Here is a 24,612-nt window from a genome sequence, read left to right as displayed (position 1 = left end):
CATTGCAAGCGCTCAACCCGGATGTTACGAGCAACCCGGCGGTGGAGAACGTCGTCCCAAAGTGATCAAGGACAATGAGGGCGGGACCTTCAAGCCCCAGCCAAAACCGCAACAGGGGGGCCAGCAGGGTCAACAGGGTCAGCAAGGAGGAGGAGGAGGCGGCGGCGGCGGAGGAGGAAACAACAACAAGCAGCCACCACCACCCGCGCAAACACCACCGGCTGGTGGAGGCGGTGGGGGCGGTGGTCAAGGAGGAGGGCAGGGTGGAGGTGGAGGAGGTGGGAAGGGAGGTCTTCGCGGCAAAGGAGAAGGCGCTGGTTCCAATCTGGGTCGGATTAAGTCCACGATGACCGTCTACGGGTCTAAGGATCAAAACGGCTCCGGAAACTGTGTTAAGCAACAAGCATGCGGTATCTACGCGAGCGTAAGTGGCCACGCTTACCTAGAAGCTCTCTTGCTAACGCGGTGAACAGCAAGGTTATTCCGCGGCCGTATCTCAAAACCTGTACGGTGTTGGATCAGGTCAGGGCACCGGACCTGCATGCGGTACTTGCTGGTCGGTCACTGTTGAGACAGACAGTTCGAAGAACCCATTGCCAGGTGGTCCTAAGACGATCACTGTCGTCGTCGACAACCTTTGCCCGCCCGGAGGTAACCCCATTTGCGCTCAGCCCGACCTCAAGTCAACCAACCAGTACGGAGCCAACGTCAACTTCGATCTTTGCCAGGACTCTGGCGCGCAAGAGGCCATCTTTGGTGGAACTGGAACTGGTCTGGGTATTGGCTACGCTGAGAAGGTCGATTGCTCCACATGGTAAGTCTTCCACACACCGTCAAGCGCGATTGGGGATTAACTTCTCTCTCAGGAAGGGTCAACTTGCAGGCAAGACCTGGAACTAAATGGATGGATGACTTACGTCGCGTTGGGATTGTATCCTTTTCTTATACGAGTAGTTGGTTGGAGGGCGCATGCCTCGCTTGTTGGCTTTTTCAGTTCTGGTTGTCTATCGACACGTTGTACCCTGTACATTTGACGCATGTCTCGTCAGCGCAGGTTGCTGCTGGTGCAGACCAAGATTCCACATTTTAAAGCCCGTGCCTTCACTGCGTATGTGAGAAGAGCTACCAGTTGCTCTTGTTTGACGTCAATCAGGAAGACACATTAGAAGTTACACCACGTATTTGAGGTGGTACAAGGCAAAAGCAAACGTTGTACAATACGGAATGTAAGGTACACTCTATCTGAAGCATTCCAGCACCAAATTTGAAAACATGTGGTGGTTCTCCAACCAGGAAAAATGGTGGTTCTATCTACGCCAAGCTTCTTCACGGCGCGCCTTCTGGGCCCGAGCACTCCCTGTTACCATCATCGCCCAAGCTCCTTGCATCTGAATTCTTCAATCTCAACTCGACAGCCAGGATGCCATCTCACAGCTCGGCACACTCCTCGCGACACCATTCTCATCGATCGCGCTCGCGCTCTCCACAGGCGTCCTCACGCCATCGCCAGCATCGCACCCGCTCGCATTCCCCGCATCGCCGTCATCATCATCGCTCCCACCACGACAGTCGCGTCGAGAAATCCTCCCGCGATAGACATGGCAGAAACCGCAGTCCAAGCGGAAGCCTCGCGCCGCCAAAGGCTGTCTCTCTCCCCTTGAACGCGCGAACGCTATCGAAGCACGACTATGCTGCCTACAGACCCATGTTTGCGCTATACCTAGACATCCAGAAGCAAAAGATACTCGAGGACATGGACGAGACGGAGGTAAAGGGTCGTTGGAAGAGCTTCGTGGGCAAGTGGTGAGTGCAAGCGCTACAAAGATCGACGTCCATTGTCCGGATAACGGCTGACGCTGGAAGGAATCGCGGCGAGCTTGCAGAAGGCTGGTATGATCCAAGTACGCTGCAAAAGGCGATCGATTCATCACCAGACACCGAGGAGGCTGGCGCCCATGCTGCAAAGGCACGCTCCCCGGATCAGACACGCAGAGCTTCACCAGATTATGGCGTCGGTCGAGCCGCCGCCGCCGCTACTACGACCTCGGCACCACATGTTCAGGAAAACGGTCCGGATGCTGATGAGGAGAGCGAGGATGAATTTGGACCCGCTGCCATGCCTGGACAGGTGAGCACGGGAGTCACGAGGGTGGGCCCAGCCGTGCCGCGACTGGATGATCTGGAGTTACAGAGAGGTAGGCCAGCAAACATGTGAGAACTCATAGGGAACTCGCAGCTGACTTCGGGATGGCAGAATCGCGAGAAGAAGAGCAAGAAGCCCGCATCGAAGCGCTCCGCGCTGCGCGAAAAGCAGACCGTGCGCTGCAAAAAGAGCGCCTCGAGGAACTTGTTCCACGCGCAGAGCCGGGAAGCCGCGAACGACAGCTAGAAAAGAAAATGGACAAGACAGCGATGGTGCGGTCATTCCGGGAGGCCAAATCGCCCGGGGCTGAAGACGTCCGCGAGTCGGACTTGATGGGCGACGATGTGGATGCGCTCAAGGCGCGGAAGAGAGAGGAAGAGCGCCGCAAGAGTGAGAGAGAGCTGAGGCGAGAGGAGATCATGAGAGCCAAGGCGGCGGAAAGGGAAGAAAGAATTGCGGAATATCGGTCTCAGGAGGATTCGACCATGCAGATGCTACAGGCGCTGGCGAAGCAGAGATTTGGGGGAGGTGCTTAAATTTAGGCGCTCTTTTTCTTAGGGGGTAGTCTTCGTAAGGCATCTACATTTTCGCATGCATAGGACTTCATTGGGATCATGACTTATTTCAAGCGATGGTGTGCTGTTGCCCGCAAACGACAAGTCCACTTCTCGGCTTAGCGCTACAAAGGCATTGTGTAGCATTCGGGGAGCATTCAGTAGTTACCTTAACCATGAAGATGTTGGTATCTAAGATCACAACTATTCATCATCTGGGAGCATTCAAGCAGCCCCGCCCTATTTTGGAGCTAACATTGCTTTTGCAGCCCATTGTAGTGCTCTTCAGACCCCATCAGCATCTGGCAAACGGAATCAATCGCATAGTGCGATGAGAGGAGAGAAGTTGCATTCGCATTCTAAGCGTCCTTTGACGACGTTCTCTGATCATTTCCGTGTCTCTTCCAGCACTGCCTAAAGGCCTCCATCTATTCATCGAGTTAGTCTTGACTATCACAAGGTGGATGCTTTGGTAAGCGGGGGCCGCAGCTTCCCCGAAACCGCAAGCGATTTGAGGTCGGGAAAGCTTCAGCTCCAATATCCGCATCATCCCACTCACCTCGTTCTTGCAGGCGCGCCAATCCTTCTTCTCGTAGTAGCAGTCGGTCATCTTTGCATTCTCGACGGAGCAGCCCGTTGAGAAGATTCGCTTGTCCCTGCGAAGGGCCCAGTCAGAGGCCAGTTGTCTAAAAAAGAGCTCGGGGACCGTGACGGGAGCTGCGGAGGTCGGAGAGGAATTGATCGGTCGGCACGTACCAGTCATCGGGTTCGTCATCGTCTTCCACTTGCGACGCAGTTTCTTGTCTCTTTTCCTCGTTGGACATTTTTGAAAGGTGTCCTGCGTCTGTTTTTGAGTCTGTTGTTTGATTCTCTTTCGAGCTGCCTCGACGACACGGGTTTCGGTTGAGGTTCGGAGCGGTCCTTCGCTGTCGCCAGCCAGTCTACATCAGTCACACATCATGGCGAGCAAACGTACAAATGTGCTCGTGTACTCGGGTGAGTGTCTGCAAATGACTCCATTGAGTTCAATGCACTCAACTTTTCGCTAGGCAATGGCAGCACCATCGAGTCTGTCCGCCACTGCACGTGGACTCTGCGCCGACTCCTCTCTCCCAACTATGCCGTCGTCCCAGTCGATGGTAATGCCATCGTTAAGGAGCCTTGGACCGCTTCATGCGCCCTGCTAGTCATGCCTGGCGGAGCTGACCTGGCCTATTGTCGTACCCTAGACGGCGAGGGCAACCGCCGCATCAGCCAGTATGTCAACCTCGGCGGCAATTTCATTGGATTTTGTGCAGGCGGGTACTATGGATGCAGCAAGTGCGAATTTGAGGTTGGTCACAAAGGGATGGAGGTCATCGGCGACCGCGAACTCGGATTTTTCCCTGGCATCTGTCGGGGACTGGCCTTCCCAGGATTCGTCTATCACAGCGAGGCTGGCGCAAGAGCTACCGAACTCAAGGTGAACAAGGATGCGTTGAGCGCAGGTGGCGCTGTACCTGATACTTTCAGGTCCTACTACAATGGAGGCGGCGTGTTCGTTGACGCTGAAAAGTTCAAGGACCGAGGTGTTGAGATTCTTGCGAGCTACACGGATGACCTGCATGTAGACTCTGGTGATGGGAAGGCTGCGGTCGTGTACCGCAAAATCGGCGAAGGCAATATCATTCTTACTGGGCCACATCCAGAGTAAGTTCACCGTCATCTCAACGAGATCGGTCTGACCTCGACAGGTTCGCAGCGGCAAACTTGAGCAAGGGTGAAGACGTCCCTGAATACGTCAAGAAGGTCATTGAGCCACTGGCGGAGGATGACAAGCAAAGGGTAGACTTCCTCAAAGCTTGCTTGACAAAGCTTGGGTTGAAAGTGAACCAAGAGCCACAAGCGGTACCTTCCCTTTCTCGTCTGCATCTGTCTTCCTCCAAAGCATCAGATGTGTCAGAGCTTGTGTCGTCATGGAACGACATTATAACTCTTGAGGATGGCGAGGAGCACATCAAGGGGGAGAATGACACTTTCCACCTTGAAAAGCCATCTCAGTGGTCCATGAGCTCGCTCGCCAAAGCCGTCACATCAGTTCTCCCCGGCTCGGGTGATGAGAGCAAGACTGATCAAGAATCTGCCAATGTCGATAGAATCCTCGACTATGACAAGGTCGTCAAACGCCTTGTCGCGCACGAAGCGGACCTCCCGTCCACCAAAGAAACCCCCTACTGGAACCACCACTCCTTTTTTGCAAACTTGGAGCATTATAACCGCATATACAAAAACCCAGATGCCGAGTTCGGCAAGTACCTTCTTTATGGTGAAGTCGTCACCAGCACCAACACCATTCTTGAAAAGTAGCCTGGCCCCCTCGACCCCTCTTGCTCATGTTTGCTGACTACTGCCAGAAACCCCAAGCTACTCAAGCACTTGCCCAACGGTTTTGCGGCATCAGCCACCACCCAAATAGCTGGTCGCGGCCGTGGCTCCAATGTCTGGGTCTCCCCACCAGGCGCGCTCATCTACAGCCTCGTGCTGCGGCACAGCGTAGCGCTTTCAGCGACAGCCCCTGTCGTCTTCATTCAATACGTTGCTGCCATGGCGACGGTACATGCAGTACACACCTACGAGCCAGGCAACACAGCCTACAGCAAACTCCCCGTGAAGCTCAAATGGCCCAACGACATCTACGCGCTCGACCCCTCCTCTCCGGCCTTCCCGTTGCCATCGTCGAACCCGGAAACGCGCCCCTCGCCCACTGCAAAAGACTACGTCAAGATCGGCGGCGTGCTCGTCAACTCATCCTTCCAAGGCTCCGAATACACCATCGTGCCCGGCATCGGCGTCAACCTGGCCAACGCCGCGCCCACCACCTCGCTCAACGCACTCGCCCGCTCCATGGGTCTGCCGCCCTTCGCCCCGGAGAAGCTGCTCGCGCGCACGCTGTCCGTCTTCGAGTCGCTGTACTCGCGCTTCTGCCGTGAGGGCTGGGCCGGCGGTCCCGGTGGCGATACTCTAGAGGCGCTGTACTATGCCGCTTGGTTGCACGCTGGGCAGGTTGTTACCCTGGAGGCGGAGGGCGGCGTCCGCGCGCGTGTGAAGGGCATCACGCGCGATTGGGGCATGTTGATGGCAGAGGAATTGGGGTGGGAGGATCGTCCTACGGGCAAGGTGTGGGAGTTGATGAGTGATTCGAATAGTTTTGATTTCATGAAGGGGTTGGTGAGGAGGAAGACGTAGGAGATGGGCGAGTAGCCGGACCAATGGCCAAGCATGGTGAGCAGAACTTGGGTTTATCTGATGTAGATGACGCGTAGATGACGCGAGATGAACGGTATGTGATTTTACTACGTGTATGTCATCAAATAGAGACTTTGGTCTCCCGTTTGTGGCTTTGCTGTCCACCCACCATCGAGGTGCCACTAAGCTTGATCCATACACACTCATACTCATACAACAACATACCCTTGAAGACAAATGGAGTATACAGAATCGACAATTTAAGCTTCCGAAGGAGAATTTCTCAGAGCAATTTCACAGCATGAATCAGGGAGCAAGAAAGGTGGTCATCTCATCGTATTCGAATGCTTCTCGTACTCATGCAACGTAGCTCTAGGATTGCGAAGTGAAAACTTTCCCACTCGACTCTCAGCTTCACTCAGTCCACGTCCTGTTACCAAACATCTTTCATGAAGCTGTAAATCTTGCCAACGTCTCGCCTCGCCTCACCTCATTCGCACGCCATCTGAAGGCCACCTCCGACAATACAATGCGAGAAAAAAATAAATGGGTCGAGCGAAGAGCGGTACAAAAGACCAAAGCAGGGTATCACCAAAGCCGCCCGGATTACTGAGAGAAGAAAAGATCATAAGAGAAGATGAAGAATCAGAGGTGATGAAAGCGAAGGCGAAGCCGAGAAGACAGATGAGTGAAAAGCTATGTGGCTGAATTTGCTGAGCGAGCTGGCTTAAACGTGGTCGTCTCGTAAATGGTCGTTTACATGTGCATGCCGTGCCGTCGTAAAGTATGCATAAGTAGTGCTGGGTTTGAGTAAATGGCGAAAGACGGGGGAAGGAATTTTTGGAGGGGGAAAGATGAGTGCGCTGCTGATGCGCGTGCAAAGGTGCTTGCAAGCATATGCTTGGTGAAGAGGATGTACGTTGCTTTCAAGCTGCTGTCTTCTGCATGCCACGCTGTTGCTGCTGCGTGACATCATGCTTCGTCTGAATCTCGTTCGATGCTGCAGAGCAATCTGAGAAAGCTGTAGGCGTGGGAATTTGATCAACGGGCCAACAACATCCGTTACCAAAAGGGGGAAGGGAAAAGATTCGGATTCGGATGAGGATGTGTGGCTCCATCCGAGTGGGACGCATACCTAGTATGCCACCCCACTGGCCCTCGCGTACCTGCCTTCGACTTCGGCCGGGTCATTTTCCACGTACGCAAGCCACATGCCAATGCGACCGAGACCATGTCTCCTGGCGGTTCCGGCGCCGTCGTCCACAAGACCGGCCATGACGCTGCTGCGACGCTCGCCGCCTGCCCCCGTCACCCCGGCCATGCCTCGCGCATAGCCCATGCGGCGCGAAGCAGCAGCATCCGTCTCCGAGTCTGTAGCGCGCCGGGTCCTTGTTGTCGTCGAGCGCCGCAGGGTCGCTGGCTCGCGGCGCGATGCTGGCTGGGCAGGGGCACCAAAGTCGTTCATGTGATGGTCGGCCGCGTTGCCAACGTTGATGACTTCGACCGAGACTTCGGTGGGAGGGGCGCGAGGATGATGCTGCTGCTGTGCACGACCGCCATGGGCTCGACGCGGTGCAATGATGTCGTCGGCCGCATCCAGAATGATTTGCGTCTGAAGGCGGCGCGCAAGTGCCTCGTCAGCGCGCTCGCGCTCACGCTCGCGCTCCCGCATACTGCGAAGTCGTCGGACAGGAGAGCGCTCCGCGTTGTAAATGGGATGGTGTCGCCGTGGCGCTGGTACCTGGTAGTCCTCAGGAGAAAGCCGCTCCCCTGTCGCTGCGCGTCCAATGCGATCTCGCGCGCGGCCAGGCTCGTCGTGCTCAATTACGACGTACGGCTCCGGTATTCGCATATCGTTGAGGCGGTCGTCGTCGTCCAGACTGTTGTAGTTGAACCAGGGGCACTCGCAAGTCTTCCATTTGGCTCCACAGAGCATGCAGAACTGCGCTGTGCAGCGGCAGGTCATGTGGTTACATCCTTCTTTTAATTCCACCATGGCTTTGCAGTTGTAGCAACGCTGCCACCCTGATTCCTTGGCTAATTCGGTGAACCGTTGCGTTTCTTCATCTCGCGGACACTGGCGCCGAGTGTGCCATTTGCCGTTGCATAGGACACAGACTTTGGTGCGACAACGCGGACATTTGGCGTACTTGCGGCCAGAGGCCGAGTCCATTCGAATGTTGGATGGTTTGATCCATTCGCCACAACCCCGCGATGGACAGTACAGGCGGTTCTTGGTCGTAAACTCTTGGTACTTCTTGTTCCATAAAATCTTGAACTTTGTGTCAAACAGACGGTCGACATATTTGGTAGGAATGTGGTCTGATGTGCAGCAACGGGGCGGCATATGTTGTGGATCCTTGACTGATAGTTCAAACTGTCTCCTCATGCACGAGTGGCACATTCGATGACCGCAGGCGAGCTTAGGACATCGAGAGGACCTGACCTCGTCCATGCAAATCACACAGTCGTGTTTCTTCTCTGGGCTGGGGGGCGCTGGCGGGACATGACGAAATAGACCGAACAGACCACTACTTCTCCGCTGGTGCGCCGGGGATTCTGACGATGCGACTTCGGGGGCGGCGGTAGGAACCTTTGTAGTGCTACTCCTGCGAATTGTACCCTTGGCCATGACAGGACGCTGCGGGTTGCGGGTCGAGACGGTTCTGAGTGACAAGTCAGCGAATTCATCTCCAAAGCACGGTGCGGTCCATACCGTCTGGGAGGGTCGGCCCGTGGAGGTGGGGAAGCCTCCCGCTCTACCTCGATAATGTCCACTTGGTCCGGGCCGTCGTCGACATTTTGGCGTTTGTTCCGCAGAGAACTCCTGCTAGAGCCTTGGTTTCCGCTGGCTGGGGTGCTGTAGACGTAAACGGCGCTGTCCTTTTCCTCGCGCTCTTTTTTGCTTGGATGTTTGTTGTCATGTCGTCTTCGAGTGTAGGCGTACTGGCGAGTGGATCGGCCTTTTTTGTCTGGCATTTCGGCGGCGGCGGCAGCAGTGCGAACGGGCTGCTCTCGTCTCCGCTCCGAAGGCGTTGCGCCGTAGTACTCGGCTCTCGCTCGACGCAGCTGCTCCAAGTCCGGGGCATCGACAATTGGGCTGTGTTCCCGGCGTCGTCTTTTGTGGTCGTGAGGATCGCGCTCGCGTTTGGACTTTCGGCGGCGATGATGTCGGCGGTCGAGCTCGTCGTAGTAGCTCGGAGGATGCGGGTGATCCTTTCGGCCAAAGAGGGAGCCCACACCAAACAGGCCAGAGGCTCGACGACCGTGATGGGCCATGGATGCGTCGTCTTAGCCAGTTGGAGGACCCAGGCGGTACGAGGGCGGTGAGCAAGCCAATGGGTTGCAGGCGAGCTGCAGATGCAGACCCTGTGCTAGGAGGACAGCAATCGCGTGCAGCAGCATCAGGCATGTATGTAAATGTACGGAGCAATCAGGAATCCGTCGCTTTTGTCCGTCGTGGTTTGGGCAACCGTCTCCCAACAGTTGCGCCCCGTTTTGCTGGGAGAAAAATTCTTTAGCATTCATGGTGCGCTTTGAAACTGGCAGCTACATTTTGGCTAGTCGACTACAGTCTCCCGCCCACCTCATCCCAGCTTACGGCACTCCTCCCGGTTCGCCCGACGGGTGTAGCGCCATGTCAGCTGAACTCTACTCACCTCAGCGGCGTGCTTGCCGTCGGGCATCTACAGAAGTAGAGGGCTGGGATTCCTTGTCTATCGTCAAAAGACGACAGAGCGAGCGCGCCTTACATAATCTTGGGCATGTAGTAAGTAGTCCGGCTGGCGTACTTTGCTGCGTGCTGTCTTCTAACGCAACTCCAGGCTCAGTGGCAGAGCGCCCGCTTTGCAGCAAGCTTCGTTGAATGCGGGAGGTCTAGGGTGTAAGTTCGATTCCCGGGCCCATCTTGCTGGGACCACAATACTAACCGAACAATTAGTCGATCCCCTACTTGTCCACTTGTGGATAGTCCATCTTTTTGGCAGCCCACTTTGTCTGCTGCCAGCCACTCTCACTTTTCTTTTGGCACCGTTACCGCCACTGACGATTGCCTTGTCGACGGGCGGAGCTATTGCTTCGTGAATTCATGTCCAGTGACGTCGAGCTACGTTTTTTGGTCCACGCCAAAATATGCAACAGACATTCTTGATTCCCAAGGTGCATGCTTGATGCGTTGGCAACGGCTTAGTGCCATCTGACCGGACATTCGGGGTGCAAAAAGGATTCTCCCGGCTATGGCCCGGATGCGCTCTACGATCCGTCCACCGCACCTCGGTCCCAATGGACCCCAAAAGGAACAGCAGCCTTACACAGACTGCAAAAGCGCAAAAAGAATGTGGTTATCTCCCCTCCCAGAATCGAACTAGGGACCTTTCGATAGCATTGTGTGAAGCTATTACAGTCGAACGTGATAAACCAACTACACCAAGAGGAGTGAACAGCAGTTGTACTGCTGTCTTGGTTGAAGATCGACGTCACTGTTGCAATTTATAAAGTGCATGTTGAGGGCTTTCGTGCCGCTGCAGCCTCGTCTACCCTGATTTCAACCCCAGGTTGTGTTACCAGTGATAGAAAAAGCGACCCCATCTGTGGGAAAGATGCCCCCATAGTGCTGACAGGTGTTGGGAGGCGTTCTGTAAGTATTGTCGTTGGCCTTTGAGCGCGGCTTCAGGCCACCGCACTCCCGAATCGCGAACTCGTCGACGAAGAACCGCTAGCGACAGGGAAAAGAATTTTAATCTAAGGCTTCAGTAGTGCAAAGTACAGAGCTATAAGGCGTAGGCATAGCTGCGTTAAATAGTTTGCAGTGCAGCTTGCAAGAAGCGTTTCGAGCAGGGATGGCCACGACTAATGCAGCCCTTTTTTCCTTGAGCATGCAACCAACAAACATTGAAAACCGAACACTCGAAATGGCTCTTCGCATGAGCTGATTCAACCGGTCGTGGCCTCCAAAGCATTGAAACAGAAGAAGAACTTCGAAGTCTCTCTCTGTCAAACCTGCTCCGCCGCTGCCATCCATGACTCCAGGGTCAATTTCACACAGCAACAGCGCCCATATTTGCCTCCCGCCCATCTGTCTCATTCCTCAACACAGCCCAAAAATAACCCTACACGATGTGAAACGCTCAACAGACGCGCCGCGCCGAGCCGTCGATCTAGCGGGGCGATATCATCAGATGCATTGCATCGGAAAGTGCCTTCATACCCGACTCTGACCTCGTGAGCTATCAACTTTGCCCGTCCAACCCGTGCCGATAATATCTCAAAAGTTTGACTGGAAAACGTCTCCCGCATCTGAGCAAAAAGCTTGAACAGACTTCTGTGACTGTCTAAGCGTGAAGCTCGGCGCCAAGGCCTACAAGGTCTGATTTCTTCCAGTTGCAACACCTGCCTCGGTTCGGGAGGAAACAGGTGCTGAGTACCTTGATGTCCAACCCAAGAACAACAGTGGGTACACCTCTGCCAATTCGCTCTGGACTGGACCGGATTTGATCAGGAGAAGGGGCAAGCGACATGCGAAGTCGGAATCTGGGGGTCTGGGGGCGCTGGCGGACATCTCCTATCGCGAGCTCCACCACGCCGGATAACCTCGCGCCAGGCCGGAGCTCATATATCATATCAGATCATCTTGTACGACATTAACTCCATCTCAATCCTTTTGTCTTCTGTTTGTGAGTTCTACGGAGTTGGAATCTTTCAATCCTTCTCGTTCTCGTATAGAACCTTGGTTTTCTAGACATCGGCTAGTTTTCCTTTGGAGGCATCGGAGGCTAGACCTTTGGAGGCATCACTTCCTCCCCAATCAGGCGATACAGTTGTTCCGTCAGCAGTCTTACGAATCGTCAAGAGCGGGGTTTTTGGGTTTCTGGTCTCTTCAACTTCAGCATCAGCATCTCCGCATCATAGGGGCGCCGCTACTCTATCAAGACCGCCATCAAAATGGGTTCTCTTGCTCCATCCACGACCACCAACAAGGTCCTTTTCATCACTGCCGGGCCTCGAGATGAGTCTGTGGCAACGGCCACTCCGACCATCATCGAAAACTGGAACACGAAGATGGAAGCCTACCTTCAGACACCCATTACGCACTTGCGGGAGTACAAGAGCAGCGACGGCAGAACGACCACCGTAACCATGACCTCCCTGCTCTCTCCCACCGTCACACCTGCCTATCTAGCCGCTTTCACACACATCATCTTCCTCGGCGTCGACTCTTATCACGCCTACTTGCAACCTTTCATGCGGCTGCTCAAATTGCTGCTACCCGCCGCCCAGCGCCTCAACCCGTCGCTGCACATCCACAACCCGCCAGCTGTGGTGGCCTGGGATGCGAACAAGACGTACCTGGCGACACTGGAGGCCGCTGGCTTCGCGATTCCGCACACCACCTACATCGACCCAGGCGCGACGGCACTCGAAGACCTGGCAAAGCACATCGCTGCAGAGCACCCGAATGCTGCGAAGCTGGTCCTGAAGCCGTCGATTGCTGCCAGCGGCGTCGGCACGCATCTGATTGAGGCGCCGCGAGACCTCACTGAGGCCGATGGCGTCGCGCTCAAGGCCATTGGGGCTGCGGCGGCGACCAAGGTTGCATTGCTCGAGAGCGAGGGAGAAGACGTTGCGCCCGAGGGCACACGTGCTATGATAATGGTGCAAGAATTTCTCCCTGCCATCCAGCCAGTAGCCGGGCAGGAAGCGGCAGACGAGCGGTGGGGAGAGTGGAGCTTCGTTGTGATAGCGGGCAAGGTGGTGCAGGTGGCGAGGAAGCGGCCTGTGGGCGGCGAGTGGAGGGTCAATTCGCAATATGGTGGGCGATCTGAAGTCATGAGCATCGAGGATGCGCGCGTGCCTTCTACCGGCAGGGTCGTGGCCGAGAAGCTGTGGCAGTGGTTAGTTGCGCACGAGAAGAGTCTGAAGAAGGGGAGCCCTGTTGAAGATCGGACGGAGCTGCTGTATGCGCGTGTTGATGGCGTGCTTGGAAGAGATGGAAACTTTACCATCATGGAGGCCGAGCTGATCGAGCCGTGGTTGTGGTTGTTTGAAGAGGGACCGGGTAGAGCAGGCCTTGACGCCTTTGTCCGGGCAATCTTGGAGCCCGAAAAGGGGGCGCGAATAGAGTGAGTCTGTAGCAACAAGGCCAAACTATGAGGCTGTAATTCGTGGTCCCGCCTAGTCTATATAAAGGTAGCGACGCCAGCGCGTATCCCGAGTCATATCCACGTATAATCGTAAGAATCCAAAACAACAGCTACGCCTTCGCGATACACTTGCAAGCCCCAACAACAACTTTGGCAACAATCCTCAGCAGGAGACCCAGCACAAAGACGACAACTTTGAAAGCCGACTCGAGAACCCAAAGGATCAGCTCGGCCAAAAAGGGCAGTTCGTCCTTCTTCTTGCCGTTGACCTGTCCAGCATCGGAAGCAGCAGTGCCAGCCTCCAGATCTCCCTGCTTCTGTGCTCCCTTTGTTGAGCCTCGAACCCGTTCCCCGAAGCCCCACTTGGCCTTGACTTTGCTTCGTTCTTTGGCAGCAGTAGTAGGAGGTCCCGCGAAGGCGAAGTTGCCTTCAGAATCGACCCAAGGAAGCTTGCCCCCTCCAATCCCTTGTTCCTCTTTGGTGCTACTCGACTTGCTGGAAGTGCGTGAGAGAGGAGCAAAGTGGCCTTCTCGCCTGCTTTCCGCCATGGCAACGGCTAGCACGGCCGACACAGCAGTATCTATGACGTATTTGTGCGCGTCTCCACCCTTAGTTGACGCTACTGCCATTAGTGCGGCAGCATCAATTGTCAGGGTGTGGGTTGTAAGATCAAGACGGACGAAAATTTCGTCTGGAGCTGGGGAGAGGGGTCGCTGAGGTTGATTGCTTCCTGCTGTTTTTTGAGACGGAGAAGATGGCTTGGGTTTGGAGGGCTCGCTGAAACTACTGCGAGGCGTTGCGAAAGGGTTGAGGAGGCTGATTGTGTTGTGTATTGGTGGGAGTGGGCGATAGTAGTTCGGACTTCCGGATCTGCTGCCCTCCTGTGGCTTTTCGCTCTCCCACAAGTTTTGCAGGGAGTCCTTGATACCTCCTTGGACAACCACAGGGAGAGCGCCAATTTGCGGATGCCGCAACTCGTAAGTTGCCGACTTATTCGTCTCGTAGGGTTCCATCAGCCTCTCTGAGATGGGGCAAAAGAAAAGTTGACAACCAAATTTGGCCTCTGAACCCGCGACTGCTGCAGCAGCCAACTGTGCGGCCTCAGGAGACGAAGCGGTGGGATCGACAAGCGCAATTTTCGCGGCCTCAGGACTGTTTGCAGCCGCTTCAAGAGCAGATAGAGCTGCAAGCTTGGAATGGATGCTCGCCACTTGAATTGCTGAGGTATCCTCAACGTGGGTGTCTGGGAACTCCCGGTGAGGCGGCGGCGTCTTCAATTCCAAATGAGCGACTGGAAGTGCTGGTGTCTCAGCCTTCGTTGGATGATGCCGACTAATCAGCACCTCATGTCTTGCCAGTTGTTGCTGCTCTCCCTCGGCGGGAGCGGGAGATTGCTGAAGCATGTACACAGGTTTGACAGGAGAGGTACCGAACACCATGTGTTGTCCGGCCAGTGACTTGTCTAGGTCTCGTTCCTTCGAACCACCATTGTGAAGCTGCAGGCTAAATGTCCTCTTTGCCTCTTGGTCCAGCTTGTTGTTTGCAGCGTTCCATAAGTGGATCAATTCAAAGAGAGGGGTGTAGTACGGAGCGTCAGGGGACTCGCTGCGAGTCCATTTGCCGTGTGGGATATAGAACTCTGGAGAGTAAGGCGACTTGCTGATCTTCTCCTTCGGGATGTGGGTCGGCGATGGTTGTGTCGGCTTATACGCTTGTTGAGATAGACGCAGGTTGGGATTATATCGAGGAAATATCGATCTCATGACCGGGGGACTACTGTTGTTGAGTGTCCCAATGAGTGTAGCGCTTTCAGACAGAGCCGGTGAGCCATGCGTCCTGGGATCAACTTTGGATGACGATGACGAGGCGCTCTTGGGAGAAAAAGTGCGGGAGGATAAAGTCGCATTCGATTGCGATCGATTTCTTCCAGAAGTAGAGGTACAGGAAGTCTCAACTGATTGCCTTTGTCGACCGCCATCAGCAGGAGCTATCGCTTGATACGTTTTGGTGTCTGTGGTATGAGCCTGCCCGGGCAACTGAATTTGTTCCGTTGGATCAGAGTTTATCTTGATGATGAGCTCGTGGAGTTCTCCGGGCGCCTTTGCACGCTCTGCCAATTCAACAGCTGGCTCCGGAGAGGCCGGGCTTTGTGCAATGATGGGCTGCTTTTTCGTTTTCTTCGGCGGAGCAGGAAACAGCTGAAACGACATGGTGAAGACAGTGCAAGGAGATGTAAATGAACGTTGTGTGATTAAAAGAATATTGGAAATCGATATTGTCTCGCAAGATCCAGCTTGCAGTAATTTGACAGAAGTAAAGCCTTCGCAAACGCGATATCAAAAAAGCAAGACTCAAGCAGAGGGAACGAAATAACCACCGTACTTAGCTTTAAGGAGGGAGACCGCTGGACGGCCGTCAAGAGATGGCGCCTGTGAAGGTCGTGTTCCTGCAGTTGAATGCAAGATGGACCAATGACCAATTTTCTGACGCGGACGCTGGTTGGCTGGCAATGTTGTCTGTAAGCGCCGACTTTGCTCATGCACAATTCGCACCGCGGGACTCGCCAGAAGAAGATGTGATTCAGCCGGACGAAAGCTCAACTTGCACGATTGGCTAACATGAGGTGTGGAGTCCGCCCAAGGGCAGACGGCTTCCTTTGCCGCGTGATGTCTGTACAGGCCCCCGGGCCCGGCATCGCACTCATTCAGACTCTTGGCCGGCTTGGTGGTTGACGGGTCGCGCAGGTGCTCACGAGCCGAAAGTCTTTGATAGAGTATGGTCCAATTTTAGACGACCTTATCATCGACTGTCCGAAGTGGATTTGTTCTTCCGACGTACCGACTGCCATGGTTGTAAGCACGCGCTTGATCACTCCCTGTCTCAAAGGCTCCAGCGCTGAGGGATCAAGTCGAACAAATCTCACAAGACTGGAGCCAGGCTTTATTTAGACATGATGCTCACTAGCTGCCAGCAAGTGAGTGTCTGCAGGTCAGATAATGCCGCGTTGTGAGCCAACAAGGTGGAACGCGGGGGTAGCCCAGAGCATGGAGATATGATGGGACAAGCAGACAAAAGATGAGACCCGATAGCGATCATTGAAGAGACCGCGCCCGTTACTGACTCTCGATTAGTCTGTAGCGAAAATGATAAACCGTCAAGGTCAGCGATGGATTAAAATGGGAAGGGGAAGAGAAGGAGCCGCAGGACGAACCTGGCCACAAATAGGGTGTGAGGGCTTATCGATAGCCCCGCGCACCATGAAAAAGTTGGCCCATGACGCACGTCGAAAGCGCATCACCACGACCGCTCATCACTCGCGACACCATGCCCACAGAACTCGAAGAGGTAAGCCTGGTCGACTTGTAGTCGCAAGAGTGTCCTGACATTCTCCAGCTCGTGGAGTTCCTCCACCATGGCAACTCCCAGATTCGTCAGATTGGTATTCCCCACCTCAACACACGCAATGCGCCGGCTCCTCTACAGCACCATCCTGACTCGATCCACCACCAGCGGCGGAGAACTTGGTTGGGTTCTCGACGGCCCAGCCCTCCCTCTTCAAGCGAAACCAATTGGAACCCATAAAAGACCTGAAACTGCTCATTAAAGACTACACGGTACGAAATCGCCTTGCGAATTGGTCGCCCACGCATATGCTAAGATGGAAACGGACAGGCCATAGCCAAAAATGCCATTACAATGCTTATCAACCTTACCGACGACGAGGAGGTCCGCGAAAATTTGGCAAAAGACGACGCCTTCCTCGAGGCGCTACTGCTGCGCATAACCGTACGCCGGTGCTTGAGCATCTTTCCCACACGATCACAAATCTGACGCATACTCTAGAGCTCAAAGGAGCCCAACGCGAATGAGCTGGCTATGCTGCTTGCCAACCTCGGAAAGTCGGATTCTATAAAGCGGGTGTTGACCATGGAGCGAGCTGTCCCCAAAGAGCTGTCGACGTCCAAGGTAGCCATGGATCAGCTTATGGATTGCTTCGTCAAGGGTGCCGAAGGCCGCTACAACAAGCATGCTGACTACGACTACCTCTCCTACCTTTTTGCCGACATCGCCAAGGTACATACGCTGTCGAGACAAGAGAATGTTACTTGAGGTTAACGACTTGAGCAGCACCCCGAGGGCCGCACATATCTCACCACGCCACAACCGTACGACGCATCGATTATTCCAATCACCAAGCTCATCGTCTTCACCGAACACAAGTCGGCCATCCGGCGGCGTGGCGTGGCATCTACAATCAAGAACACATGCTTCAACGTCGAGGCGCATCCGGCGCTGATGGACACGGACAAGGTCAACCTGCTGCCATACCTCCTACTGCCGTTGATGGGCAATGAGGAGTACGCCGACGAAGACACAGACGGCATGCTAGACGAGGTGCAGCTGCTGCCCCCTGACAAGGCACGCGACTCGCAAAACGACATTATGCGCATTCACCTTGACACGCTGCTGTTGCTGACGACGACGCGGGAGGCGCGCGATGAGATGCGCAAGATCAAGGTGTACCCGATTATTCGCGAGTGCCACTTACAGGTCGAGGACGACGAAGTGCGCGAGGGCTGTGACAGGATTGTGCAGATGCTCATGCGCAAGGAGGAGGGCGAGGAGGAGGACATTCCCGAGGGCGCGCCGAAATCGAGAGTCCAAGAAATAGAGGAGGATGAAGAGGAGCAGGTAACGCAGATTCTGTAAAAGGATTGACGCTTCGTAGCAAAAGAAGAACATAGGGGGTCGCAAAAGAAATGTCAACATCAAGGCAGGGCCAAAGTGCCAGAATGCTCCCTTTCAAAACTCGAATGACCAAGTCTTTGGGCGGTAAGGCAATCACATGCTCCCTAAACACGCATGTCTCAAGGTAGCGATTAAGATCACGTCAAATGGAAGTGGCTGATAAGCACCAAAGTCTGTATTACCTTGTGGAACGCGCGTTGGGTATCTTTAGCTAAAAATGCTCTGCCATTTCATAAATCCACCGCACTTGCCCTCCTTGCTCACAAACAAAGTTCGAGCGATTGTTCACCTTGAAAGACATGATCTTCAAGACATCCATCGAGGACATGGCCAGCCAATGGCGGTCACCTGGCGTTGCGCACTCTCCCAACAGATGCCACGTCTCAAAGCGGACGTAGCGGACTCGATCATTTCCTGGATGGTAACCAAGTGTGACGGCGTAGTCCGTGTGGCAAAAGTCGCAACATTGAAGAGGAAAAGCGCGACTGTTCCCCTCCGTTGGCCAAGCGCTGGGGTTGGTGATGGGCTCGCTGATCCGACGGCAAAGGAGGCTTATGACTCCGAATTCTGTCACGCGGTGTTGGCAAAGTTGAATTGGAAACAAAGAATCCAGTGAGAGAACGAGATCAGGCATGTGGCCACATAATACATATTCGCCTTTGAGGTAAAGTTGCCCGCGTATGATCTTTGGTTGCCACTTTTGCCGCAGTCTGAATTGGTCTGGGCGCTCGAGACATGCAGGAGGCGAAAGTTCGTATGGTTTGCTCAAGGCGTCAAGTGGGAGCCCATGTTCTTTTCCCCATCGCCGTCGGTTCATGAGAAGTTGGACATGGCTGAATTTCAACCAACGGGTGCCCAGTTTGACCGATCCTTGTGTATTTCCGCACTCCAAATGAGGTTGGTGAACATATTGATCCGGAGGGAATGATTTGTCGGTGAGGCCAAATGGATGGAAGTAGTAGCAGTTGTGGCAGAGAACTCCATTTGGCCAATGTTTCTGACGCGCCAGAGCCCATCTTTTCTGGTCTGCTCTTGTCCAAGGGCCCGCAACGGTTTTATTTCGAAGGTTCCAACAGGTGAGCCGGAAGCGTCTGCCATCCTCGGGCGGCAGCTCGCTGTGGATAATTTGAACAAGTTCCGTGGGAAGCGAATGAATTGTAGTAGTCCTCATGTCGTCCAGCAACTCCGGCGAGACTACTATCAAGAGTAAGCCTTGCACGCTTCGAATTCTGTGTTGCGACAAGACCAGGGGTACAGGAGGCCAGAGACAAGGAGCAGTCAAGCGGCTGCATCTTGGACCCTACCGTATCTTCCAAAAGGTCTTTAAGAGAGACGGAGCTACAATGGACCAAAGAGCTGCCTGTCAACAAAGAGGCTTTGTTGTACCATTGCGGTCTTACCGGCGCGGCTCGAGCACGAATTCAGATTCGATCAGTTTTCAAGCTCCGCATTCGTCCAGTCTTTTGGAGTCGGCAAGCCTAAGGGCTGAGAGACACTGAGTGAGTCTCATGTTAGCATGAAGTAACCACCACTATTTGGTGGAAGGCGTGTTGGAGCGCGAATGGGTTGTGAGAAGCATCTTTCTCACAAGGCCAAAGAAATGAGTGAGACTGCAGCAAATCTGTTTGTCCTGGGAATGAATGATCGAATCTATGATGTGCAGAATGATGGAAGAGGTTGGAGGATGCAGACGATGACTCTCGGTAAGGATGGGAAGAGACGGGAGTGACTTCGTGATTTGGACGCGCTGCGCTCGGGCCAGCCCTTACCTCATGCCACCCAGACCTGACGGGCGTCGCTGGCAGCGCCTTCTCTTCGAATACTATCAACGCCCACACGAATGCGCCGCGCGACATCGACATCACGCGCGCACCGCTCCCACTTGCCTAACTGCGCGTCTCATTGATGGGCATCATGGCTGCCACGCGGTGCTCTCCCACCTTCTCAAGAATCTCTTCTGCTCTACCGCTTGCGCCGCCATTACGATTCGCCTCGCCGCTTCCTCTCTGCTTTATCCGCAGCAACCACTCCCACAGATTTTCTTCCTTCGACGAGCCCGATGTACCCCATGGGACCCAGCAGCAGTGGAAGATGCCGGGCCGTCAAAAACCAGCCCTGTCTATAGCTGAAGTCAAGGCCGACCTTGCTGAGACGGAATGGACAATAAGCCCAAATCTGGCCGGGATACAGCGTAGATACGTCTTCAGAAATTTCGAAGACGCCTTCGAATACATGAAATTGGTTGTGAAACGGTGCAGAGGGGCCGCCAGGCATTGGCCAATGTCCTCTAACTGGGGCAATCGCCTTTTCATGCGGTGGTCCTCTTACAACAACACGTGCATCACCAGGACCGACATGCAGTTGTCGCGCTTCTGCGACCGCCTTTACGACGAGAAATTCGCGGCGCAGGTGTCGGAGCCCGAGAGTCCTTCGATGCAAATACCTGACGACTTGGATTGGGCGGACGATCGACAAATCCTGTACGGAAAGGACGCTTTTTACGGCACAAAAGACCAATTATCCTTGTGGGACTGGCTCCCACACGTGAAGTCGACCGCTCAAAAAGAGAATGCGTATCCTCTCTGGGGTATATCACACAACCGGCTCGTCTGGACAAGCCTGTTATGGGACGGCAAGACAGGTACTCCCAAGGCCATGACGCGGGAAGACAAAAGCAGGTGGAGACCAGGAGCGCCGATCCGGAAGATTAAAGGGACCCATTACTGGCTGTCTAACTTGGCAGATCACGCCAGTCAGAGATGGATGCCAAACTCATGGGTCGAAAAGTCTGAAGATCCAAAACAACTGCCACTCCGCTTCTCCATGGCCAGAAGCAATGAGTCTTTGAAGAGAAAAAGGGAGAAAGAAGAAGAAAAAGAAGAGCCATCGCAGGACGGCAATCTGCAACCCAAGGGGCCAAGGCCACGGACTAGGAATGTCCGAATCTACGTGGATTGAAGGAACCGCCCCTTTTCTGAAACAAACGAGCCAAAGTCTGCAGGTTGCCGGATCTTCAACCTAAATGGCTATGTAAGAGAGCACAAAGCTGTGAGGCTGAAAGATTCAAATCACAGACATTTCGATCTGTATTATCTTGTAGTCCCCAGTTAGTCGGGACACTGATCATCTCAGCCAGTCGCCATGGACTACGACCTGGAAGATGCGCTTGGGGATGACAAGATCCGTTTGCCAAATCATTTGGCCAGGCATATCGTGCATCACACAGTATAGCCGCACCGGGAGTCATCAAAAATATGTGGCGCAGCATTGTGACAGCCGCAAAAAGGTTTGGCAGAGAATCTGGCAAAGTAGCTGGGACAAAGGAAAAATAATGATACAGCTCAACCGTCCACAGGCCACTGGAGTATGGAAAAGTGTGGCATGAATAACAACAAAAAAGAATTAGCAAAGCGGGGGGTATATTTCGCAAGGAGAACCCCATAGAAAAAATTATAAAGAGTCCCAGAAGCCCAATTTCGTCACAATACAGCCCATTTATCCACGAGTGTTTCCTGAAAACGCAGCATCGACATTAAACATAACGACATGAAAAAGCGTGAGAGCATTGCCGGTCTACTCGTCGTCCAGAATGGAACTGGCCAGCGGGCCGAAGAACGGGACTTCGCACCTATCCAAAGTCTCGGCTGTATCATGAAGTTAGCCGTCTTCCTGTTGACGGACGAGGAAATCGTCCCAAAGGCCGCACTCACCGTCCCTATATGCCCGAACCGTGAGCCATGCCATGAGCGCCAAATCTCCCACCAGCAATATGTACGAGATGGTAGCCGTCCACGAGAAGATGACGTGCAGGACAAACGCAAACGAAAACACCAGAGCGCTCTGCCACGCGTGGAAGCGCACATAGTCGCTGCGGTGCTCGAGGACGAGCAGCAGAACCGCACCGGCCGGCGGCAGCAGCACGTACGCCGCGCATGCTTCGAAGTCCATCCGCCAGCCCAAGCGCGTCTCAAACATGTCGACCTCCTCGCGCCGGCCGAAGCGCTGGCCCCATCCGCCGCCGGGCGATCCCCATCCGCGCTCCACGTCTACGCTGCCCCGTTGCTGATCTTGCTGCTGCTGTTGTTGTTGTGCGGCGTTGGGGTTGTCGAAGTAGCCCGATGTCGTATTGTTGTAGTGGACGCCGGCGGTGGGCGGTGTGGTGACGCTGGGGGACGTGACGCCATTGGTGCCAGTGCGTGGACCGGGCTTGGGACGCGTCTGTTGCGACGAGGTGCGTGGAGACGAGTAGGCGGGCGACCGGACGCGCAGAGGTGGTGACAGCGCGCGCGCTGTCTCGGGCGCCGCATCTTGGTAGGGAGCAAAGTTGGTTGCCATGGCTGGCGGTCTTCTCAAGTCGAGTTTGTGGTGTTGTAGATATGTACAGGCGAGCGGCCGGAGTAATGGGTGTCGCTTATCGCGTCAAGGTCGCAGGCGGTGACTGCTTGTCGAAACGGCTGTGTCGGAGGACAGAGCAGTGGAGTAAAGGGCGCAAATGAAGGTGAAACATGAAAATGGTTTGAGGATGGCCTGGTAGTGCATGTAACGTAGTGCAGGCGGTGAGGCCGGGGAAAAGGGTCAAGGAACCGGAACGTCTATCGTAGGGCTGACCAGGCCTGAGCTCCTGGGAGCTTGGGCCACCCGTGTGCTCAGATGGGGTACTACCATTATTGCACGCTATTGATTTTTGCGATTTGCAAGGGGTCTCTGTTGCTTTGTTTAGTGAGTTATTGAATAGCTCCTATCCTCATTTCTTCTTGCTGACACTATCGGCATCCAGAGCAATATCTTCCACCCGTACTAGGCCATCTCCCATTCCAGCAGCAGCCCAACCGGCATACTTGATGTTGGGATTCCAAGCCAATTGAGTGATTCCCGTTTCTTGTTCGTAAATCGTATTGTAGACAACACCCTCGTACTGGTTCGGCAGTCCCGCTTCCACCCAGAGTTTGTAAACCTCGGCTCTGAATCCCTCCAGCATCCTGCTCAGGGGCCCTCGATGATTGATCTTTTCTGGCCTTGCTTGATCAATCTCAGCAGGAGGCCTTTTGTTTTCGCCACGCGAGAAGGCTTTCGTCGATGCCTCTGTCACAATTCCATTCTCGTCTACGGCACGCCTCCATTCGTGCATGAACCAGGTCTGGTGCCACATTTCCGCCTTAGCAATGAGCACCTTGCGCATGATGTTGGTCGAAAGAGCCATGCCGTCTGCACACGCGACCAGCACAAAAGGATGCACTGGACTTGCTGACAGATCCAAGATGTTGCTATTCGCCCGGCCGACACTCATGTTGACGTGGAAGCGACGGGCCGAGAGGGCGAGAACTGTATAGTTTTCGTCGCAGGTCAGGAAGCATTGGGATACCTCGTGCCATTGGAGGGGTGCACTCCCAGTGCGCGACCTTTGGGAGAAAAGGGTATCTTGAAGCGGAGCGCGGAGATCGATCATTCGAAGGTAGCCATCCATGCTGCTCGTAGCTATTACGTATGGGTGCGAAGGGTAGGCGCTGGCGATAGACAGGATGTAGCTGCTGTGAACTGAGTGGTAGAACCAAGGACGAGGCGTGTCCACGATGTCCGAAGCGCGCACAGACTCTGAAATGTCCCAAACGGCAACGCTCCCGCTGGCGCAGCTGACTGCGATCTGATTAATGGAGAGCCATGTTACTGACGTACAAACAGTATCTGGTGGCCTGGATTCAAAGGCCGCCTGGGCGATGTAGATGTATTGAGTGGATGGGCTTGAGGGATACTTGATGTCCAAGACTCTGACTTTGCCATCTCCCCAGATTCCCGCGAGAAGTCCAAGACTGATCTCGCTTTCGTTTGTAGACCGTCTTCGTGGGAGCGGACACCACTTGAGCATTCTAACCGGACCCCAGTCCATGCAAATGACCAGCTCTTTTCTTGGCGGAGTACCAAAGTCCATTCTGTCGCCTTTACCCAATTCCTCCTTTGTTGCAAAACCCCAGATCTGGATGGAGGCAGGTGAGGGTTCAAGGGGATTGAATGCCGGAGCGCTGTGAGGTTCTGTAAACTTCGGAAAACTTGGTCGTTGCAATGCAGCAATAGCTAGCCGTTGAGTGCCGTCGAGCCAAGGAACCCATTCAAGGCATTGGATCTTTTTGCACAAGTTCAGTGTCCACGCTGATCTGTTCTTTTTGCTGGATGATTTGGGATCCCAAAACTGTCCCACGTTCACAGCTTCGTCTGGCTTCAGTGTATGCAGTTTTGGCTTGTTGATGGAACCAAAGAGTACGCTTCGTTCTGGCCCATCCGTTTGTGGCATGTACTTCCCGGCCTCATTGGCGGAAAGCTGCTTGGTTTTCTGCTTGAATTTGAAGGCGAAGATGCCACCTTGGTCATGGTACCATTCCCAGCCCTTCGTAGCTTCATGTTGGCGCCGTTCGTCAGTGTAATAGTGGTTGTAGGCAAAGCCGCCTTCGCCTTTGTGCACTTTGCGTGTTGGCAAAGTTGGCAAGTCATGCCATTTGTCCCGGGCCTCAATTGCTGGCCAGACATCCTCTTCGGCAGGTCCAAAGAGATTCATGAAGCGCGTGTCTTTTCCGGTGTTGTGATACATCTCAGGAACTCCCCGAGACGATAGTCTGCGCTCAGTATCTTCTGCTTGGTTACTTTTTCCAGCGAAGGAGGCAAAGCTTCCGGTTTTGAATGCAGACTTTTCCGCGCGCTCTACGTGGCCAGGCTTGAACCTTTTCTTTCCCTGCATTTTGGCCTTGGGTCTTCGGCGAGGCGCTCCAACTACCGCGCCGACGAGCTCTTCGTCGTCACTGAGCATCATCAC

The 24,612-nt window shown here is 54.3% G+C and overlaps 12 protein-coding genes and 1 non-coding gene across 13 annotated transcripts; 6 read left to right on the top strand and 7 right to left on the bottom strand.

Moving 5' to 3' along the window:
* The first annotated feature begins 262 nt into the window (after positions 1-262).
* BKA78DRAFT_309142 (RlpA-like double-psi beta-barrel-protein domain-containing protein-containing protein) lies at positions 263-966 on the top strand. The gene is made up of 3 exons (XM_066888003.1): positions 263-424; positions 474-814; positions 867-966. Exons 1-3 carry the CDS (start codon positions 347-349, stop codon positions 898-900), a joined length of 453 nt encoding a protein of 150 aa, XP_066746599.1. The 5' UTR covers positions 263-346; the 3' UTR covers positions 901-966.
* A 285-nt stretch (positions 967-1,251) lies between these two features.
* On the top strand, positions 1,252-2,928 carry BKA78DRAFT_309138 (uncharacterized protein). Its single transcript, XM_066888002.1, has 3 exons — positions 1,252-1,803; positions 1,864-2,195; positions 2,255-2,928. The coding sequence occupies exons 1-3, from the start codon at positions 1,421-1,423 to the stop codon at positions 2,677-2,679; spliced, it is 1,140 nt and encodes a 379-aa protein (XP_066746598.1). The 5' UTR covers positions 1,252-1,420; the 3' UTR covers positions 2,680-2,928.
* BKA78DRAFT_309135 (uncharacterized protein) lies at positions 2,929-3,562 on the bottom strand. Its single transcript, XM_066888001.1, has 3 exons — positions 3,454-3,562; positions 3,257-3,353; positions 2,929-3,125 (listed from the first exon to the last, which is right to left on the bottom strand). Exons 1-3 carry the CDS (start codon positions 3,519-3,521, stop codon positions 3,057-3,059), a joined length of 234 nt encoding a protein of 77 aa, XP_066746597.1. The 5' UTR covers positions 3,522-3,562; the 3' UTR covers positions 2,929-3,056.
* Positions 3,563-6,230, top strand: BKA78DRAFT_309134 (biotin-protein ligase). Its single transcript, XM_066888000.1, has 4 exons — positions 3,563-3,693; positions 3,747-4,386; positions 4,431-5,039; positions 5,091-6,230. Exons 1-4 carry the CDS (start codon positions 3,657-3,659, stop codon positions 5,920-5,922), a joined length of 2,118 nt encoding a protein of 705 aa, XP_066746596.1. The 5' UTR covers positions 3,563-3,656; the 3' UTR covers positions 5,923-6,230.
* Positions 6,231-6,843: 613 nt separating this feature from the next.
* Positions 6,844-9,324, bottom strand: BKA78DRAFT_100365 (uncharacterized protein). The gene is made up of 2 exons (XM_066882056.1): positions 8,639-9,324; positions 6,844-8,588 (listed from the first exon to the last, which is right to left on the bottom strand). Exons 1-2 carry the CDS (start codon positions 9,199-9,201, stop codon positions 7,058-7,060), a joined length of 2,094 nt encoding a protein of 697 aa, XP_066746595.1. The 5' UTR covers positions 9,202-9,324; the 3' UTR covers positions 6,844-7,057.
* Positions 9,325-10,265: 941 nt separating this feature from the next.
* On the bottom strand, positions 10,266-10,357 carry BKA78DRAFT_t58. The gene has a single exon. It is a non-coding gene; the product is annotated as a tRNA-Tyr (tRNA).
* Positions 10,358-11,670: 1,313 nt separating this feature from the next.
* Positions 11,671-13,107, top strand: BKA78DRAFT_100353 (uncharacterized protein). The gene has a single exon (XM_066882055.1). It carries the CDS (start codon positions 11,863-11,865, stop codon positions 13,042-13,044), a length of 1,182 nt encoding a protein of 393 aa, XP_066746594.1. The 5' UTR covers positions 11,671-11,862; the 3' UTR covers positions 13,045-13,107.
* Positions 13,108-13,171: 64 nt separating this feature from the next.
* Positions 13,172-15,271, bottom strand: BKA78DRAFT_351036 (uncharacterized protein; the record flags this gene model as incomplete). The annotated part of the gene is made up of 1 exon (XM_066891091.1): positions 13,172-15,271. The coding sequence occupies one exon, from the start codon at positions 15,269-15,271 to the stop codon at positions 13,172-13,174; it is 2,100 nt and encodes a 699-aa protein (XP_066746593.1).
* Positions 15,272-16,385: 1,114 nt separating this feature from the next.
* On the top strand, positions 16,386-17,750 carry BKA78DRAFT_241924 (DNA-binding protein-like protein HGH1; the record flags this gene model as incomplete). Its single annotated transcript, XM_066883924.1, has 6 exons — positions 16,386-16,406; positions 16,455-16,500; positions 16,572-16,675; positions 16,734-16,847; positions 16,905-17,135; positions 17,190-17,750. Coding segments are annotated over 6 exons (1,077 nt in total), but the record flags the coding sequence as incomplete, so codon positions are not given.
* Positions 17,751-17,926: 176 nt separating this feature from the next.
* BKA78DRAFT_100317 (uncharacterized protein) lies at positions 17,927-19,270 on the bottom strand. The gene is made up of 2 exons (XM_066882054.1): positions 19,197-19,270; positions 17,927-19,007 (listed from the first exon to the last, which is right to left on the bottom strand). Exon 2 carries the CDS (start codon positions 18,979-18,981, stop codon positions 18,022-18,024), a length of 960 nt encoding a protein of 319 aa, XP_066746591.1. The 5' UTR covers positions 18,982-19,007; positions 19,197-19,270; the 3' UTR covers positions 17,927-18,021.
* Positions 19,271-19,724: 454 nt separating this feature from the next.
* On the top strand, positions 19,725-20,768 carry BKA78DRAFT_293717 (uncharacterized protein; the record flags this gene model as incomplete). The annotated part of the gene is made up of 1 exon (XM_066886247.1): positions 19,725-20,768. The coding sequence occupies one exon, from the start codon at positions 19,725-19,727 to the stop codon at positions 20,766-20,768; it is 1,044 nt and encodes a 347-aa protein (XP_066746590.1).
* A 615-nt stretch (positions 20,769-21,383) lies between these two features.
* Positions 21,384-22,145, bottom strand: BKA78DRAFT_351034 (uncharacterized protein; the record flags this gene model as incomplete). The annotated part of the gene is made up of 2 exons (XM_066891090.1): positions 21,384-21,454; positions 21,521-22,145. 2 exons carry the CDS (start codon positions 22,143-22,145, stop codon positions 21,384-21,386), a joined length of 696 nt encoding a protein of 231 aa, XP_066746589.1.
* Positions 22,146-22,508: 363 nt separating this feature from the next.
* BKA78DRAFT_309124 (WD40-repeat-containing domain protein) lies at positions 22,509-24,461 on the bottom strand. The gene has a single exon (XM_066887999.1). It carries the CDS (start codon positions 24,388-24,390, stop codon positions 22,555-22,557), a length of 1,836 nt encoding a protein of 611 aa, XP_066746588.1. The 5' UTR covers positions 24,391-24,461; the 3' UTR covers positions 22,509-22,554.
* Positions 24,462-24,612: the final 151 nt, after the last annotated feature.

The sequence above is a fragment of the Phyllosticta capitalensis genome (assembly GCF_038381095.1).
Source record: "Phyllosticta capitalensis strain CBS 128856 chromosome Unknown BKA78scaffold_3, whole genome shotgun sequence".
NCBI classification, from domain to species: domain Eukaryota; kingdom Fungi; phylum Ascomycota; class Dothideomycetes; order Botryosphaeriales; family Phyllostictaceae; genus Phyllosticta; species Phyllosticta capitalensis.
The sequence above is the reverse complement of the archived record's forward strand: the minus strand, read 5'-3'. Positions and strand labels throughout refer to the sequence as shown.